The sequence below is a fragment of the Sceloporus occidentalis genome, unplaced genomic scaffold (genome assembly GCF_023333645.1).
Source record: "Sceloporus occidentalis isolate IW3139 unplaced genomic scaffold, rSceOcc1.0.p SCAF_3, whole genome shotgun sequence".
NCBI lineage: Eukaryota > Metazoa > Chordata > Lepidosauria > Squamata > Phrynosomatidae > Sceloporus > Sceloporus occidentalis.
The window spans coordinates 145,009,423-145,028,769 of record NW_028316983.1 but is presented as its reverse complement, the minus strand read 5'-3'; the positions used below and the strand labels follow the sequence as shown (position 1 = coordinate 145,028,769).

Below are 19,347 nucleotides of genomic sequence, written 5' to 3'. Positions count from 1 at the left end.
GATCCTTGCAAATTTGACTTATACACCTAAATCCCTCAGAGGAGGAAGGGGAAAGAACAAACAAAGAATAAGCTATCGTCTCTTTTGGGAGTTAAAGTTATTAGCTGCTTTTATTATAAGTCTGCAGTTCCAGCCTGTATGAAAGTAAAAAAGCTGGCCTTGGAAATAACCATTCACTGAAAAGTTATTTTGAAGAAACAGGGTTATGTGCCACTGCTAAATGAAAAGTTTCTTTAAACACACACACATACACACACGCAGCAGCAGCAATATGCCATGTTCCGAATGTTATCTCACACTTCAAAGCAGCAGCTGCAAGGAATCAAACCTCCAAAATGAGTATCACAGGAAGCAGGACCTTATCAAGTTTAATGTGAAAGTAATAGACCAAGTAACAAACCATGAAGTGTGGGGGGCATGAAATTATGATAAAATTCCAACCAAGCAATGGGGGAGAAGTAAACCTTCAAAAAGAAGGAGGGGGAACATTTTGTAAGAGCATTAACTTTCAAAAAAGGAACACTTTGGACCATAGAGTTAATACTTTACAGCTTATGTTCAAGATACATTTGCAAATTCACAGGATTTCTCTCCCCCCACCCCATGCAGAAAATTCACGGCCTCGAAAAGACTTCTGACCTCACTCAACTTGAATGATGCTCCACATAGAAACACAGATCTTCTGCACCCATCTTGGTTATATTTCTCAATGGTTACTTGTATTGAGGAATATCACATAATTCTTTTTCTCTACATAAGTGTCCAGATTTTTTTTACTAGTGATGGAGTCCTTTATTTATTCAGACCTTTAATCTTTTACTAGAGTGATACTCAGATCTCCTTAACTTGTGCAAGATATGTTTCACAAAATTAAAGGAAATTCTAAGAAGTATAGGTACCCTGATCTGTTTCTGAAGGAGTAGCAAAATTCCTGAGCATGCGCATTTTCCTACATGTCTGGTTTGCTACTGCATTTTGAAAAGTAACATTCAAATTTTGGAAGTCTACAGCTTATAGAGGAGGGGATTGAATCTGTGGCCCTCCAGACGTTGTTGAAATATAGTTTCCAGCCTCCCTGACCATTTTCCATTATGGGAGCTGGAGCCCAGATTCTCAAAGGCTAAATTTTTCCATGCCCTGACCTTTAGAGAAGCAGTCTTTTCTTCAGCTAGTTGTTGAGTGGGCGTGTACCCCAAAAATGATCATACAAAGCTACCAGTTCCATTGGAAACTGGTAAATTTCCCCCATATGCCATTCTCTCTTTGTCTGGGGTGTATCCGATCTATATAGTCAGGCTTATTGGTAGAGACAGTAGTAAAGGTGGGATTGATCCCCTTAGTCATCTGTGGTACTGTGATTTCCACCAGGGGTGGAGAGGATTGAACACATGGAGGAGAGAAGAAGTAAAATGGGAAAGATCCAGCAGTCCTGTAACAGAGTGATATCTTCCAACAGGGAATTACACCTCCCTGCTGCACTGTCCCACTTTTCCCCAGTCTTATTTTGCAGAATTGGAGACCCCTCCTGAAGAAGATTGTGGAACACAAAGCACTTCAAGAAGAGAAGATGAGAAAGTTCTCTGCAAGACTGAAAACTTGGCAATGGGATGTTGAGTATATCCCTCTGACTACCCAAGATGTACTCATCTGTGATTTTATCTTTCAGTTTTGGAATGTAAATATACACAGTTTTGCTCTTGCAACTACAATTACCAACCAATTGATCTTATATACCCTCCAACTATCCACATTTGATAGGGAAAGGCCTAAATAATCCTCTGCTGTCCTAGCTTTTCAGCTGCTTTTAAAATGTTACAGTTTCTCTCTCCTCTTTCCACTTTCCCCATTTGTCCTCAGCTTACTTCTATTGCTGCAAACTGAATTCAAAGTACAGAAGTAGTTTGCACTCAATTAACTCAGCCGACAGAGAAAACAAGGGCAGAATATTGCCCAAATTGCTGCTGCCTCTTCTAGCTTGCGTGTTCTTTTGACATCTTGACCAAATTTTGCTTGCCCAAATGTGCCCTGCTTTTCATCTGTGAAATGTTGGAAGGTTTACTCTTGCACACGTAGTCCCAAACAAGTCCCCTCACTTCTGTTCATACTTTCTATCTGATTCCAGTATTTTCAGCTAAAGAAAGGATACTCTTTCAGGGGCAAGCATATACCATACTTGACTACTGATGAGAAAACACCTTGTGCATATGTATTCTGATAAGAAGCTTACTGTGCATTGTAAATATTCTTGGAAGAACTAAGCAGTCCACAAGCATAAGGGTTGTATTGTCCAGAAGAAATCTCTTCACTGATGCAGTTGCGTGAGCTTTAACCGGCAAATAAAAATGCAGCACAGTTAGGTTTATTTTTTTGTCTTGATTCTATGTATAATTTATTAATTTGATTCTGAACATTGTCATTTTAATCATAATAAATAATAAAATATAAACAATTCTAGATGGCTACTGAGAGTACAGCATGTATAATATTTAAGATATTGGCCTCCTGTTGAGATGATGATGATGATGATGATGATGATGATGATGATGATGATTGTGGTTTTTGTCTTTTGCAACCCACAGCCAAGTCTTTTTAAAAGCTAAAACAGCATTACAAATATGTGAATTATTTCAGTGTTCTCAGGCTAGTCCTATTTTCGCTGAGGTTTATTTCTATTTGTGCAATGATTCTCACCACACGAGGAACTGAAATACATGGGGTTAAATATCACATCTTCTCTTTTCCTTTTTGCAAACTACTCATGCATTTTCAGTGCCAGCCAAAACTATGTTTTGCACTTGCTGTAAACAGAAGCATGTTCCAATAAAATAAAAAAATAAATAAAAATAAAAAGTAGTGTCCCATATTGCTTCCAATGTGTGTTGTAAGGGGGACAGAGCAGAAATGTATATCAGCATAAAAAGTTGATTCAGAGACAATAAAGCAATGCAATTTCTATCAGCAGATGTTGCAAGACAAACTAAACATCAGAATCTGGCCTTCTTAGACATAATGAAATGTTTGCTGTTGCCACTGCTAAACTGTAGAATAAGAAAGCCAAATAGTAGTGATAGAAATAAAGAACCCCTGTCTTCCGCTGCTTTGTTCAGGTCCTGCAGGCTCATGCCTGTGGCCTGTCTGACTGAGGCCATCCATCTGGATGTGATTTTTCTCTCTTTCCTCTTCCTAGCATTACCTAGCATTATTGTCTTTTCTAATGATTCATGTCTTTTCATGGTGTGGGCCAAGTACAACAATCTCAATTTAGTCATCCTAGCTTCCAGGAGATTTCAGGCTTGATCTGTTCTAGAACCCATTTGTTTGTCTTCTTGACCATCCATGTTATCCTCAGCACTCTTCTCCAGCACCACGTGTCAAAAGAGTTTATTTTCTTTCTGTTTGATTTCTCCGCTGCCCAGCTCTCATGTCCATACAGTACATGGTGAAGGGGAATACAATGGCTTATAATAGCCTGACTTTAGTGCTCAGAGTTATGTCTTGATCTTTAGGATCTTGTCTATTTCTTTCATAGCTGGCCTTCCCAGTACTAGCCTTCTTCTAATTTCTTGACTGCAGTCTCTTTTCTGATTAATGTTTGAACCAAGTTATGGGAATTTTGTGACTATTTCAGTTTTCTTGTTACCTAGGATGAAAACTTCCATGGCCATTATTTTTGTAGTATTATACTAGCAGGTATGATAGTTATCAATTGCAAGTATTCTTAGTACTTTGACAAACAGTTCAAACATTAGGGCATTGTCTTGAACAGTCTACCATTTGAACATAAAAATCTCTATCTCTGTGTCCAAAATTCTGTTCAGAATTTTGTTCAAAGTTCTCACTTATTCACAGATGGCTTCCCAACCTTACCTGGACTTGAGCAAAGGAAAATGGATAAGGCAAATAATGTGAAAGAACAACTTGATTGCATGCCCATGTACATACACACACATCATAACGAAAATGTCAAATAACTAAAAGATTATGTATATGATGTTAACCTAATGAAAACACCAAAGGATTCTCAACAGCTAGCTGATCAAAGTGTTTTATGGTGCACAGATTCATTTTTATTATTATATATTAATTACATTTTTATATTAATATCAAGTATTATTATCTGCTTGAAATCAATAAAAAAACTTTGATTCATACACACTTAAGCACATTTTGTTTCCTATAGTCATTCATCAATATGTATTTTATTCTCTTAAAGAACTTAGTGGGACTGTAATACTGCTTAATATTAGCTAGATCTGTTCATTAATCCTTAGTGTATGGCGACCTACTTTTGTTATCAGTACAACAATGTAAAATTTCTTAGTGTCATGGATGTATGTGCATACTTAACCAAATTATGTCTTTTCTTTTCAGGTATGCCCAGTATTTCCAGCATTGGTAGTAAGTAATAAAGAGCACAATTAGGCCAGCTTTGCTTGTTGTTCAGACTCTAAAAATCTATTTTTCCATTATCTATTTCTGTTCTTTCTAAAGTTCTGTGGCAATTGGAGAAATACTTTTCCTGCTATATTTATACTGCATAGATAATTATGTCCAGTGGGATAGCAGCTTCACTTATTTCATGGCACTGCATTCAATGGCAAAAACAGAGTCTATGATCACCAATAATGGCAAATAATGCCAAATTAAGGGTTCTCAATCAAACCCAAACTAATGTTTGTAAAGTTTAATCATGTGTGTGCTAAAGAAATAAAGGAGGAATTGTGTTTTAAAACATTAAAAACTATGTCCAAAACACACTTCAGAAATAATCAATTTGAGACTGCTTTAACTGTCCTTAATCAATACAAGGGAATTCTGGGAACTGTAGTTTTATGAGAAATTTAGCCTCTTCTGTCTGAAAGCTCTAGTGCCACAACAAACTACAGTTCCCAGGATTCCCTCACACTGAGCCAGGGCAGTTAAACCGGTCTCAAACTGGATTATTTCTGCAGTGTGTTTTGGACCAAAGATCGCTAAAATGAGTACCCAGACTGTTAGGGGCAAATTAGCTTACTTGCTAATTAGCTTATTTGCTGTTCACCGTTATGATCTTTGGAATAACAGTATATAAATAATAATTTTTTAAAAATGGATTATCTTTTAAAATACCCGGTTAGTATTTTGAGACTAAAGCAAAAGAACAACTGGACTAATGGATTCCCAAAAAGATTGCCTTTTTTAAAAATGATGGTTTATATTATTTTACCAATATTTGCCAATTTTACTTCCACTAATATGTAAAATAAAAGATCTTTTATACTTTGAAACAGACTATGCAATTCTACATATGTTTATCCAGAAACAGGTCCTGCTGAGTTCACTGGTACTTAATCCCAAGTGAGTGAGCATAAGATTGCAGTCTACATTTTTTAAATATTTGAAGATGTAAACATTAGAGCCAAGAACAAATTTAGTCATAAACATATATTATAACTGCAACTAGATCACAGTAGATTTTTAAAAAGGCATCCCCCCTCCTTTTTTTTTCAAGGCACTGACTATATTGATTTATATATCCATCCACGATCTAATCCATATATACATTAATGTTCCAGCATTGTGATAGCCTTAAAAAAATCTACTTCATCTATTCTTATGAAATTCATATGACATTCAAAGGTGATTGCATTTAAGGTCATCTCAGTATTTGTTTAAATATACCCAAGACCTTTAATATTGCCTTCAAAACTGTTTTTGATTGAATCAAAGGGATTCTTTCCCTAGATGACATCCCTAGCAATAAATATAACAGAATCTTGTGATATACTTGTTTTAATATACCTAAAGGTGTTGCTAAGGGTTTTATCATAGCAGTCTATGACTTATTCAAAGAATTTCCCTGAGAGCATGTAAGTAGTGACAGGTACTGTCAGATATCCCTTGCATTGAAACAATGCCTTGTGTATTCCTATATATTATTCTGCAGTCTGCCCTAGGCTTGTCCAAATAAAAACACTTATTGCCAATATTTTAATACTTTATGAGATAATTATTGGTTTATTTTATAAAATATCATTATTTTTTCATAAGGCATTTATTTTAATCAACATGCCTCTTCTAAAAAGAGAAAGGTTTAGAGAAGAATATGTCTCAGCTCAGACTTAATTTTTTCAATAATTTCTCAGGTTATTCCTTTTAAACTCATTATTTCTTGTAAATAAAATATGTAAATATTAGTTGGTTAACTTCTCAAATTGATTTTCTTTAGCTATCCCTTACTCCTCCTGTGAGGCAAAAAAACCGCCACTCAGAATGTCAGCTTCCGACTCATATTGCAACATTATTATATGCAAGTTCTGTTCAAAGACTGCTGCAAGGGCAGAAAAAATACCCTTGGTTGTTTTTTTTAATGGCAACTTTTCCCACAGCTTCTCCATTTTGTTCAGGAGCTATCCAAGATCTTAGGTCCTATTTTCAAGAGCACCAGGAGAGCTCCTGTGCAATGAGGAACTTCTGTTGGAAGAATGTCCAAAAGTCAGGAATGGATTCACAGCCCCATGGCCGCTGCCTCTGATCTCCTTTCCTTTTTGCACAAACCATAAACATGGAGCACATGGCCCAGTTGTTCTTAAGTATGTTAAATACCATTTAATTTAACTAGAGAGTTACAGTGCAGTTCTAGTTATAGTTACTTTGAATAATATCCTGTCTGTCTTCAGTGGGGCTTACTCCCTTCTGTGTTCAGGATTTTTCCCTTAGCAAATGCTCAAAATCTATGGGATTTAAATTGGCTGGATTCTGCTTTAATTTTGTGCAGTGCAGGACCATTATATACACTTTAACAGCCAACAAAAGATTTGCAATACCTGGCATCCAGCTGAAAAGCAATTCCCTAATAATTTAACAGCTGCAATGCTTCTTATAAATGCACGGTCAGGTCTTTCCATTTATAAATCAACTCAGTTTTCTTCAGCTCTTAAATTGGCATAGGACTGATTTGTTAAGCACCATGCAGTATCAAAACTAGCCTTGGCTAAAATGCAAGTAGTGTTCTGTGTCCATTTTAAATGGAATAGCAGCCATTTTCTCCCTGGGTTTATTGAGTGAGATGACATTAACAAGATGCCAGATAAAAGTCTTCCATTTTTATTCATCAAATTCTTTCTGCCCCAGTGTCTTCTTCAGCACATACATACCTCCAAATGCATAGTAAATGTGATTCTTTTGAAGGCCTGACCATGAATTTGCATGTTTTATTTGATGCGGGGGGGGGGGGGGTGGTGAAAGAAAACCAGGAGAAAAGCTCTGTTGTTTCTACCACTTTAAAAAAAAATATCATAGCTGAACAGAAATGGATAAATGGTAAAAAATAGTTCTTATGCTACAGATTTGCTATTGTCTTGCATGCACTTATGTGGTTGTGACATTCACTTTACACTTCCATATTGCCTTCTTCACCGCATTGCCATCTCTGAGCATCAGCAGATGTTGGCCTTTGGACTCTTAATAGGGAATCTCAAAAAGCTTTGGTTTAATCAGAGGTGATCTGAAAGGATGGAGTCTGAATTGCTTTAAATTTTGACACTTTTTAAATCGGAGGTGGTGGGGGGTAGTATCCCTTTGCTTTTGCTTAAGGGAATTTGCTACAGTTATGCTAGCTATCTACAAAGTTATGAACTCAGTCCATACCAAAGAAAAACTAAAGTTCTCTTGTGTGCATTATTTGTTAGTGCCAATAAAAGGGAAAGCAATCATTTCTGGTTGATTGGTGGTATTTTCTGCTTTAAGAACTTCAATTAAGAGATCTTCAAATATGAAGACTTCTTTATGAAATAAAAATAAAATAATTAATATGTTTAGTTGATTTGTTGGATAAATCTGATTATCATTTCTTAATATAACATTCTCGGAGTATCTTTTGTGGAAATGATAGAATTCATAAATGACAGAAACCATTATCCAGTGAGAGAATTTTGTGTGTGTGTACATGTTTATACGGGCCTAGATCCAGTTTATTTATTTATTTAATTAATTTTTATCCCGCCTTTCTCCCAAAGTGGGACCCAAGATGGCTAATATATATAAAACACAACAATTAAAATTGTACAATTAAAATCATAAAAATATAAAAATTACAAATATAAAATTAAAAAAATACAAAGTTAAAATTACTAGTCTAAGACCAACCCTCTCATCCCCCAATAAAACCAAGCCTGCCAGATCTTAAAAGACCTGTTTGAATAAAAATGTCTTTGTCTGCCTGCAAAAGGCCAACCTAGTCTCCAGCAGAAGGGAGTGCCACAGAGTGGGAGTAGCCACTGAGAAGGCTCTCTCTCGTGTCCTCGCCAGGTGAGCCTGGGATGGTGGTGGGACAGAGAGAAAGCCTTCTCCTGAGGATCATAGGGCTCTAGGTGGTTCATATGGGGAGATATGCTCTCTCAAATAGTCTGAACCTAAGCTGTGTAGGACTTTATAGGTCATAGTTGTTAGTACTAAGTAGGGTAGGTGTAGTTAATTCATGAAATGTACACATATGTTAACTTAACAGGCTTAAATGAGTGTAGTTTATCTTGTTATCTAATGGGATGACCAATTATATTTAGGCCGTATGCAGTATTGTGAATCAAATAGACAGACAAATAGATAGACATAAAGATAGACAGGTCAACAGAGATAGATGCATAAATATGCCAAATCCAGTTAATAACATGAAGCTGCTTTAATGGATTCTGTGTGATTTCATCTTTTGTCTATGTTAATGCATTATTTGTGTTCATTCCCTGTCATCTGGGAATAGAATATTCTCAGGTAGTACATTTAATATTGTTCACTGGAAAATATTGGACTTGGTATATTGGCTTTTGTAGGCCTTGAGCTTTGCTCAGTTTAGTGGAAGGAATGAACACAAAGGGTCCAGCATAAAAAGTATATTTCATTCTAATAAATATTCCAATAACATCTGTAAGATTCCTGCAAGCAAACCCATCCTTGAGGGAGTATAAAACTCTATTATTCTATGATTCTATATATTTGTCTGTACATATATGTATAATTCTGTATTCTCTTTGATCTCAAAGGATCTTGTATTAAAGCAGCACATCATTAATGTTTGTGTGTAATACGAAGAATGGTCATTTTTAAAAAATCCTTTCTGATCACCCACCAAAATATTAACCAGAGCTTTCCCCATTAAGGTCATTTGTACCTGCTGTTGTCTATCAATTGAGTAATAGGTTCTTTGATAATTTCCAGCAGATTTGATTCCAAAGCGGATTTTTTTTTCAACAGCTTTTTCAGTTCTGGCTGAGAAAAAAAAACTGGTGAGATGGTTAGCAATTAATGAATCCCAAAACCATTTTCAGGATATTGTAAGATTTTATAAGTTACTCCTACAAAACACATGATCAATTTTAAATGATGGCAGTGTAGGACATATGTCAAAAAGTACTTTTAAGACTGAACACTAGAGATTAAATATTATTTTTGTATGCCTTTCTTTTACACATTTTTTGCCATCAACCACTTCAGGCATTCAGGGCAGTTCTCCACATTAAGCAGAATGAAGTGGTAAATTTGTGCACTGGATCACTTCGACCATAGGTGGGATGTCATATGTCTTCACATTCCCTAATGCAAAAACTCCTGGTATGTAGAAATCTAGGAATTTATAGAAAGGACTACACAACTATCTTTCTGATGGACCAGTGTGCTGTGTACAAGGTGTTTTTCCATACAAAGGAGACTTTTAAAATATGAGGGAAGTACAACGGTCCAGAATGTTACCCCCACCATCTTCCATCTCATTACCCCCATCCTCTATAACATATATATTAGCCCTTGGAGGGCACACACAAACTCATCTCTGGTGTAGCTTAGTTTCCTACAAGATGTGGAAAACTGACATTTACCATGACACCTTGCAGTACATTCTGCCTCCTTGACTAGGATCTTTCTTTTCTCCTCTGCCTTCCATCTCTATGTTGCCACTGCCTGTCACATCTGTGTAGACAAGCTTTTTGTAGCAGAATAAGGCCAGGTTGCTACATTGTCACTCAGTGTTCCTACTTTTTCCTCTCCTGTGCATTTGCCACATTCCCTGGTAGGAAGATGACCTAGACTGGAAACCTTGCCATTTAGTAGCAAACTAATCTGTATTCCAGTACACCACAATTTTAACTAATTATGCTAAGTAGTTTGTTAGAAAGAGTACAATTATACAGAAAATAGGACTGGCATGATGCACAAACAGCTTGATGGGAGTGATTACCACCTCTGATGCCTATTAGTAACAGACGAGTCAAGAGTTTAGAAACAAATAATGTACTGAAGTACAAAACACAAAGTCAGCAGTGTGTTATGTGCTATTGTTTTGTTTTTCTTCTAATTACCCATTTTCAGATTGTGATTTGTACTCTGCCTATCTCAAAAACTAAAGTGTTACATGACACTTTTACATGGCCAGGTGCCTCAGAAGTATAGGATACTGGATGTTTGAGTTGTGTACATATAGAGAGAGAGATTGGGCAGGTAAAAAGCAAGCAGGAACATGAGCAGATTCTGCTAGTTCAGAACCAGAACTAGTACAACAGGCTGAGATTCTAACAACCGAGACAGAAAAACTTAACTTTATCACTCTATTATCCAGTGAAGAAAGGATGAATACTTCTTTCTCATGACTGCACTTCAATTACGAACACATACTGGGTAGATTCTCTGTGAAAATCCTCCATGTCATGTCTCCTTTAGCCATCATATGAAGCATTTGCCCCAGAAATATGATAATGCTGTCATTCTGCATTACTCAATGAGGGATGAGTGTTATTTTAAGCAAAATGTTGATTACAAGGGAACTTTCAGTAGGGCAAGACTTGGCATTTTTATTTAATTATATCTTGTCTCTAAACTTTACTTCTTACAACCATGTACAGTGAAGCCATCTTATAAACATTTCAGATCCATACTAGATAATGTCTCAGAGCCAAGTATCGAAATCAGTTTAGTGTAAAGCTAGACAACAGTTACTTTTTTGAACTCCTAGGATCCATCTACATTGTAGATTCTGAGAGTTGTAGTTCTCCCAAAAGTACCTTTTCCAGTTTAGTACTACTACGGCCCGAGACACACCTGCCAAAATCGGCATGCCAGCATTGAAACTAGGGTTCCATAGCGCACGGCAACTGCACACTCTGGAACACTAGTCCGTATGGGCAGCGGCATCATGGTGGCGTCCTGTCCACATGGATGCTGTCATGATGACGACGATGCTGCGTAGCATCTGCACATCATTGCATGTTGCATACATCATGAGTGCACCAATGGCGCACTCATGACGTACACAACGTGCCACAAAAAGAACCTGGAATAACCGGGTTCTTTTTACTGCAGAGGGATGCAGCGTGGTTTGGCAGCTGCGGTGTCCTTCCACAGTTAAAACGGGCGACTCCAGCCCGCCATTTCGGGGTGGTCTGTACTGCCCCTATGTTTGGTTTCCAGAGTGATAAATGACAGATATTGCTCCATTGCAAAAATTATTATAGATTAGCAATCACCAGTTGCTATGGCATCTTACTAGGGAGGCAAGCTGGAAAACAACAATCCCCAGTAATGAGTCACACAGGACAATGTGGAAGGGGGGGGGGTGAGGTGGCAGCAAAAGATAAGTAGTTGTCACATAAGAAGCCTCTAATTGTGCAGAAGGAGAGTTGTCATTAGACATTTGACATTTGGTAAATTAAGAAGGAACAAATTCTCAAACCAAAAGACAATAGAGGGGATGTCATAACAGAAACAGCTTTGTCTAGCCAGAGCTCAATAGAGCAGTGCTTCTCAGTCTGTCTGGTGGGTGGGGATGGGAGCAATTGTTTATTTTTTCAAACGTGCCAGGGACCATAATTTCTTATTACTGTCTGCAACAGGGTTTTTCTTTTCTGGTAACTCTCCATGGACCATCAGCCATGAAACAGCACCAATCCAGGGACTACCACTTTTATTAGGTCTGCTATAGAAGACCCACACCTACCCAGATCTGTCACATGGGTCTTTATTCCAATACTCACACAAGCCTTTTGCATTTCTGTTTACAAATACTGTGAAAACTTCAACAAAAAGGATGTTTTGGGGTAAAAACTAACACTTTTTGACAGAATATTGCAATTTGGCATGGAGAAATTTGCACAAAACCCTTACTGAAATGTTTGCCACAGAAGTTATGACATTTTTTGTCACAGAAATTCAGAAATGTGAAATGCTATTGGAAAATGTGCAGAAACTCCTACAGTGTTGTCTAGTTTGGACACAACTTTTGAACTGTTTTGTTCTTGCATGCAAGAAATAAGTCAACAAAGAGTTACATCCTTATGGTGTTTTCACCCTCCTAAAGTGTGCTGTTATAGAATTGTTTCAGATCATTCTGGAAAGATCAAAATGACAGCTTTCCAATCATCCACTGCTGTAGATTGTGGCAGGCAAGCAAATGGAAAATGCATCACACAAAAGAGAAGAAAAAGGGTGACACATATTCACATAAACTAATATGTATAACTATTAGATGGAACTAGGATTGCCAGGTGAAATAAGAGACAGGTGTCCTGCACCTTTAATATTTGTGGAGAAGAGGGAATTTTGTAAGAAGCAACACCTACTGAATTTACCATTTCAAAAAATTGTACCTAGCAAACCTAGATGCAAAGTTATGAAGTATGTAATACTTCTCAAAGTTTCTTTTCAAAGGTAGCAACAAGTAATAACAGCAGTTTTCTTCCTGCTTCGAGAAAGTCTTGGAAAACTATACAATTTTCAAAGGCTGTTTACACTTCAGAATTCATTCTGCTAAAAAAAAATTTAAAATAGCATGTGGTTGGTTTGTGCAGAAAATAGTGTTTTCTGCATGGAAAATAATATATCTATGTAGAAACATTAATTCCTGTGTAGAAAATGTAGTTTTCTTTGCAGAAAAAGGTGTAATTGGGCATTTCTTCTGCACAACATTCATATATGGTTTTGCACAGAAAACTATATTTTCTGTGCAAAAGCTAATATTCCAGTGCAGAAATATCAATTCGTCTGCAGAAAATACTACTTTCTATGCAAATCAACCATGTGCAAATATTTCACAGAACAAATACCAAATTACAGCTTTTTTTCTGTGCAAAAAACAGCATTTTCAGAAATAATATTTTTTGCTTTTCCACACAGAAAATGCTGGTTTCTGTGCAAAACAATCACATATAAATTTTGCACAGAATAAATCCTAAAGTGTGAATATTCTCATTTGTCCAAGAGTCCTCTCATCAGGCTTTCTCAACATTCAATTTTTTAATATTCTTTTCATCTCTAGCATTAATTAGATAACTGTTGTCAGGTGACCTACGTGTCCATTCAGTCCTTCTTTTTGGGTGCTAACTGTTATGCACAACATCTTCCCACCCTTTCTTATCGGTCCTTTCTTATTATCTTTAAGCTGAACATCAAGTAGAAACTGTTTCACAATCAGCACAGCTTCAAACGGAGGAGTATTCGCTGTAAAGTCAGATGTATGACCATATTTTGAGCAAGCAGATTATGACTTACATGTTTGTTTCAGATACCTAGGTAACATAGATTACATTCAAATGTTTCCCATGGGTGTTATTGCTGTTCATTTCAAAAACATAGCCGTGTTAGTCTGGCTCAGATGCAAATCACATTGGTATTCAAATTAAGGTTGCCTGACAGACCCAAAAAATACAAGCATTTTAAAATATCTTTATGTGCAAAAATCAGCAAGTGAAGCATTTCAATAAGTGGAGATAAGCATTGCCTTCTTATAATATCGGGATGTCATGTTGCTGTTAAAAATTACAGTGCCTGAATGAAAAGTTGCCAACCCTATCTCAAATACTCAGACCTGTTAAGATTTCTGTCAGAATGTATTTTTCCACCCTGAAATGTTTGTTTCCCTCCATCTGTATATATTTGCTTATGTATATGGATAAAACTCTTTGGGGTGCCTTCCCCCCCCCCTTCTTTCAAAGAAAGCATTGCTTTAAATGTATCAATACATGTCATGAAGTGTGTGGGAGACAAGCTATATGTCTTCCTTCCTTCCATTTTCTGTTAATAGATTTGCATGTACATGGTACATTTTTATATATATAAATGGAAAATAATTAAGATTGGGAGGAAAGGGCCCAAAGGATGAAGGAGATAGTATGATAGGGCTATGAGTTCCTTTGAGGCTGTACTGTGATCCCCAATATTTCCCACTGTGAGTTTTTGTCTCATCACAGCAGTTTAAGGGACTGAGCTCCAATTTTCTGAATACTTCTTTCTAAGTATTTTCCACTGAGTACACTGGGACATATATACAGTGCGCCCACGTCATACATGGGCGCATTATACATTGCTTTCAGCATACGCTAATAGCAGTGCTGCTTCTTCTGGCACCATGCGCTGGAAGAAACAATGGCACGTGCATGCCACCAGCACCACACGCCGCCGCAAGCACGAGCCCCATTATTTGCAATGGGACTCAAGCATACACGTTTTTTTGTTTTACATGGGGGGGGGGGGCGAAACGGATCCCCCACGTAAAACATGGGTGCACTGTACCTTTAAACATAGCCTTAATAATATAGTTACAGTTGCCATCACTGTGACTGATCCTAGACTGCTAGGAGGTATGTTTTAAGGCCAGGATTCACCATTGGCCAGTGTAAATTTGTAGTAGCATAGCCAAGCAGGACTTAAACTACCTCAGAGCTGCACTAGGCAGCAGTGCTTCATGCATTTTCTGAACAACACTCATTGGCAACCTCTCAGAAAGTGCCACTGCTTGCATAATAGTACTTATACTGTTTACATTTTCAAAATGACAAGGCAACTCAAGTAATGGACATTCCTGGGGCCATGTGATATTGAAATCATAGGCTAAATGCAGTACCACACTTGCAGTTGTTTGGCACTTACTTTCAAATTGGCAAGGCAGAAGCTGAACACCAGTCAGTTCCATGTCCATCTACGCACAAGCACAGGTTTTACAAAAGAAAGAAATAAGCTTAATCTTCTTTCTAAAAATACATAAAACTAACTTTACTTACAGATTACTTGAGTACATTTAAATACCAGGTCTAATGGAGAGGGAGGAGAAAAGAAAATGGCTGTATGTTAGAGTGATGCAGGAAGAGAGACTAACAACAAGTCAAACAAGAAGCATGAGTATAACCATACAAAGATGGCTAATTCTTAACAGCAGTAATGTCCAACCCCCTCCATCACAGATGAAAACCAGCTCTACGGGGGTTTCCTAATCCCCTGAAAGAGGTTTTTAGGGCACCCAGGCTGCTGCATGAAGCTGAGCATTGCCTTCTAGCCAATTCTGTTCGTGAATGCAGCTTCCACCAGGACACTCTTGGATTCTGGCCCAGTCACCAGAAGAATTATATAGAATGAGGATCTTACATTTACTTATAATAGCTCAGAAGAAGCCATGGAGAAGATAGCAACTGTGTCACAGACATTACATACTAAGGACTACAAACCCATGCTCAAGTCCCACTTAACAGAAGTTACTTCTGAGTATCCTATACACCTGAAGGTAGATTCCCCCCCTAGAGTGCATCTACACTGTCAAAATAATGCAGTTTGACACCACTGCAAGTGCTGTAGCTCCATCCTATGGAACTGTGGGATTTGTAGTTTTGCAAGGTCTTTAGCCTTCTCAGCCAAAGCAGATTATTGCACCACCAATTCTTGCTGGGATAGATGCAGATTGTAACCATAACAGACAGATCTCACCAGACAGCTCCCTACTAAGCAGTAGGTAGTCCGTATCCAATCCAGGCTTGTGCCACAGCTTTTCAAGAATGGAATTTTCCCATTCTTGAAAAGCTGCAGGAGAAGCCTGGATTGGATCAGGCTGCCTAATGCTTGGTACGGGGCTGTCTGATAATGTCCATCTGTCACCTTACAACATGCATCTATCCTGGCAGGAAATTGGCCGTGCAATAATCTCCATTGAGTGCTGGTACCTCACAAACCTACAAATCCCAGGGGTGTCAAATTGCATTATTTCTACATGTGTAGATGTACCACTAGATAATGTTACTTAAAAAATTGTACTCTTAGGCTAAGAGGTCTCCCTGAAGTTGTCTGTTATGTTCTGAGACTTTTGTTTCCTTCAGTGATGATAGTATAATGCTTTCTCCAATATAATTTGAGTTTGTCTTCATTCAGCACAGTCTTGAATAGCAAGTGAGTGTTCAGACTAAGGTAAGCTGCTGCTTTCTGTAATTCAAATGCAGAAAATTGCCATTTTTACTTTCGCACATTTTTATCTGTCCTAGTAATTAGATATCAGTGTGTTTTTATTTATGTATATTAGAAGTATTAGAAGTATGAGACTTTGGGGCAAAACAGACCACCCCAAAAGGGCGACTTCAAGCACACACCGCGGCCTCAATCTGCCTTTTTGCCAGCCAAAAAAGGAGCAGCAAACAGCCACTCTTTTTTGTGCTGGCAGAAAGACCAGCTTTCCCACCCTGCTGTGCCAGGAAGCCAGCCTTAAGGCACTCCAGCAGTGTGTAAATGCCATGCCGCCAGAGCACCTGGAAGCCAGCTCATGTGTGAACAGTTGCCCAGCTTGAAGCAGACTTCCTGGCATCTTGGGGGCATGTGTCGTCTATACATCATGCCCCCGAGATGCCCAGAAGCCATCTTTTTATGCCTATCTGCTCCACCCCTTAGTTAGCAATCAATATCATCTTTAAAGTTTGAAAGAAAGCACACCAAAAATAAAACACAGTACTGTTATATTTTTTAATTCTTTGAATAATAGATTGGAAAAAACACTAAAATTGCCTAAGAAATTTTAAAACTTTTTCAAGTAAGATGGTTTTGTACTTTCAAAGAATAACTACAGTATACTAGGGTTTGGGTTTTGTTTTGTTTTTTACTGATCAACGACTAAAATAATGAGACACCAGGAAAAGAAGGAAGCAACAATTTTGTACTTTATGTCACATCAGTTGTGCAAGGCTGACTGTTTTGTCAGTCAGAGAGAATGGCTTCAACATAGCTTATTGGCTAAAATGGTTTTTAAAATACTCCTGAGAGAAGAGAGAACAGAGGAAAAATACTTCCATTTTTCTCAATCCCATCAATTTGGGGCCCTCTGAATTTATGAAGACAGAGTTAATCTCATGTACCAGAAGAATGTGATTCAGCTTTCCACTGCCAAAGGTGTGTAGAAAGCCATTATTTCAGAGTATAGAAAGCTAGCTATGAATACTTCTGCTTCCATATGAGTATTACATGTTCATAGAGGATGCTGTCCTTTCTCCAGTATTGAAACTGAGCCATGGTAGACGATTTCTCGACAAGAGGCTTGCAACTTTGTATTAACTTTTTCCTTACCCAGTTATAGACCTACAGTGGGAATCGTAATAGCAAATGCATGGCATGCAGAAGGTCCGCTCTGGGCCCCACAACAAACTTCAACTCCCAGAATACTACACACACACTACACTTAATGCAATATTTATTCTAACAGTGGAATGGCAAGTCAAAACATATTCAACAATCTTTGCTATGCTGGATGGGTGAGGAAGGAAAGATTTTCAGTGGCATTATGTGTTAAGACCATAAGCTAAGCCATTCTAGGTTGGACCAAAGACTTATTTAGCTGAGCATACTTTTCACTTATGGGAAACCCACAGCTGGACATAGGTATAATATCACCTTCCTGTTAATGTTCCCCAGCAACTGGTATGCAGAGATATACTGTCTTTGATATCAGAGGTAATATGTAGATGTCCTGACATGTTGCTGTTGTTGTTGTTATGTGCCTTCAAGTCATTTTTGACTTATGGTGTCCCCAAGGTGAACCTGTCACTGGGTTTTCTTGGCAAGAGTTTTTCAAAAGGGCTTAGCCTTTGCCTTCTCTGAGGCAGAGAGAGTGTGACTTGCCCAAGTGGGTGTCCATGGCTGAATGGGAATTTGAATGCTCATCTCCACAGTACTAGTCTAATGCTCAAACCACTATATCACACTGGCTCTCATACTAGATAAATCCACAGAAAATAATGCTGCTGATGTCTACAATGCCATCATGACTAGTAGACATCATTAGCCGTATCTTCTATCAGTTTTTCTATACCCCTATGTCAACATTCATGGCCATCACTACTTATTTTTTAGTAAAAAATCCATATGTGCTGTAAGGAGTATTTCTTTTTACTTGTCTTCCCTCCTGGTGGCGCAGTGTAGCCGTTCACAGCCACAAGGTTGCGAGTTCAAGACCAGCAAAAGGGCCCAAGCTCGACTCAGGCTTGCATCCTTCCGAGGTCGCTAAAATGAGTACCCAGACTGTTGGGGGCAAATTAGCTTACTTGCTAATTAGCTTACTTGCTGTCCACCGCTATGATCTTTGGAATAGCGGTATATAAATAAAAAAACAAAAAAATAAGGTTGTGAGTTTGATCCCAGGTAGGGCTCCAGGGTCCACTCAGCCTTGCATCCTTCCATAGGTCACTAAAATGAGTACCCAGCTTGTTGGAGTCAATTAGCTTACACATTGTAAACCACTTAGGAGTGCTTAAGTGCACTGATAAGCAGTATAGGAATGTACTTGCTATTGCTTTACTACATGGACCTCCCAAAGTTTAGCTTAGTTATGTAACCCCAAGGTGCTGAAAACTATTCACTGTCACATATTACAGCTCTTTCATTTTGAGCTAAGGCTTATCTAAATCTAACACTTAGGTTCTGACCATAATTCTGTTTCCCCTGCAATTCCTACATACCCACTGATTTTACCTCTAAATTTTCCCTCCCTGCCAACACATGTGGGGAAGAGAAAGAGAGAGAGGAAGAGATGACAGAATTGTTGAAGACTCTCTTTGTCTGTAAGAAGTAGGGGGAGGGAATGTGGGTATTCAGCCTCTCATTCTTGTGCATGGTCTACCACATGGATTGAGGGGGCCTACAATGCTTCCTTGCATACAGAAAATCTAAGTAAGGCTTATTTGTTATAGGCAGCATGATTCAGTGGTCTAAGAGTTGGACTAGGATTCCAGGAGACCAGAATCCTCACTCTTCAGTGGAAACCCACTGGGTGATCTTGGATGTGCCACATTCTCTCAGTTTAAGATGCAGGCAATGGCAAGTCTCCTTTCAATAAATTGTGCCAAGAAAACTGTATAATAAGATCACCATAAGTCAGAATCAACCTGAGCATATGTAACAGCAACAACATCACAGGCTTCTTTCCATACTGTCAATTCACTATGATGTCTTATATTTTCCTAAAATCTAGACAGGTGAGTGAATACTCACCTGGAATACTGTAACTGGACTGTGTGTCTAGTTCTGGGTACCACAATCCAAGAAGTGTGTGGATAAGCTGGAGTGTGTCCAGGGTAGGGTAACCAA

At 38.1% G+C, this 19,347-nt stretch overlaps 1 protein-coding gene across 6 annotated transcripts in view; it reads left to right on the top strand.

Annotated features, from left to right (window-relative positions):
- Nucleotides 1-19,347, top strand: part of NTNG1 (netrin G1) — a 300,251-nt gene that overhangs the window by 205,513 nt on the left and 75,391 nt on the right. For all 6 annotated transcript variants that reach the window (XM_089516562.1, XM_089516560.1, XM_089516559.1 and 3 more), the window contains exon 5: nt 4,372-4,398. In XM_089516562.1, coding sequence (XP_089372688.1) covers nt 4,372-4,398 — 27 coding nt within the window. The remainder of the gene's footprint in view (nt 1-4,371; nt 4,399-19,347) is intronic.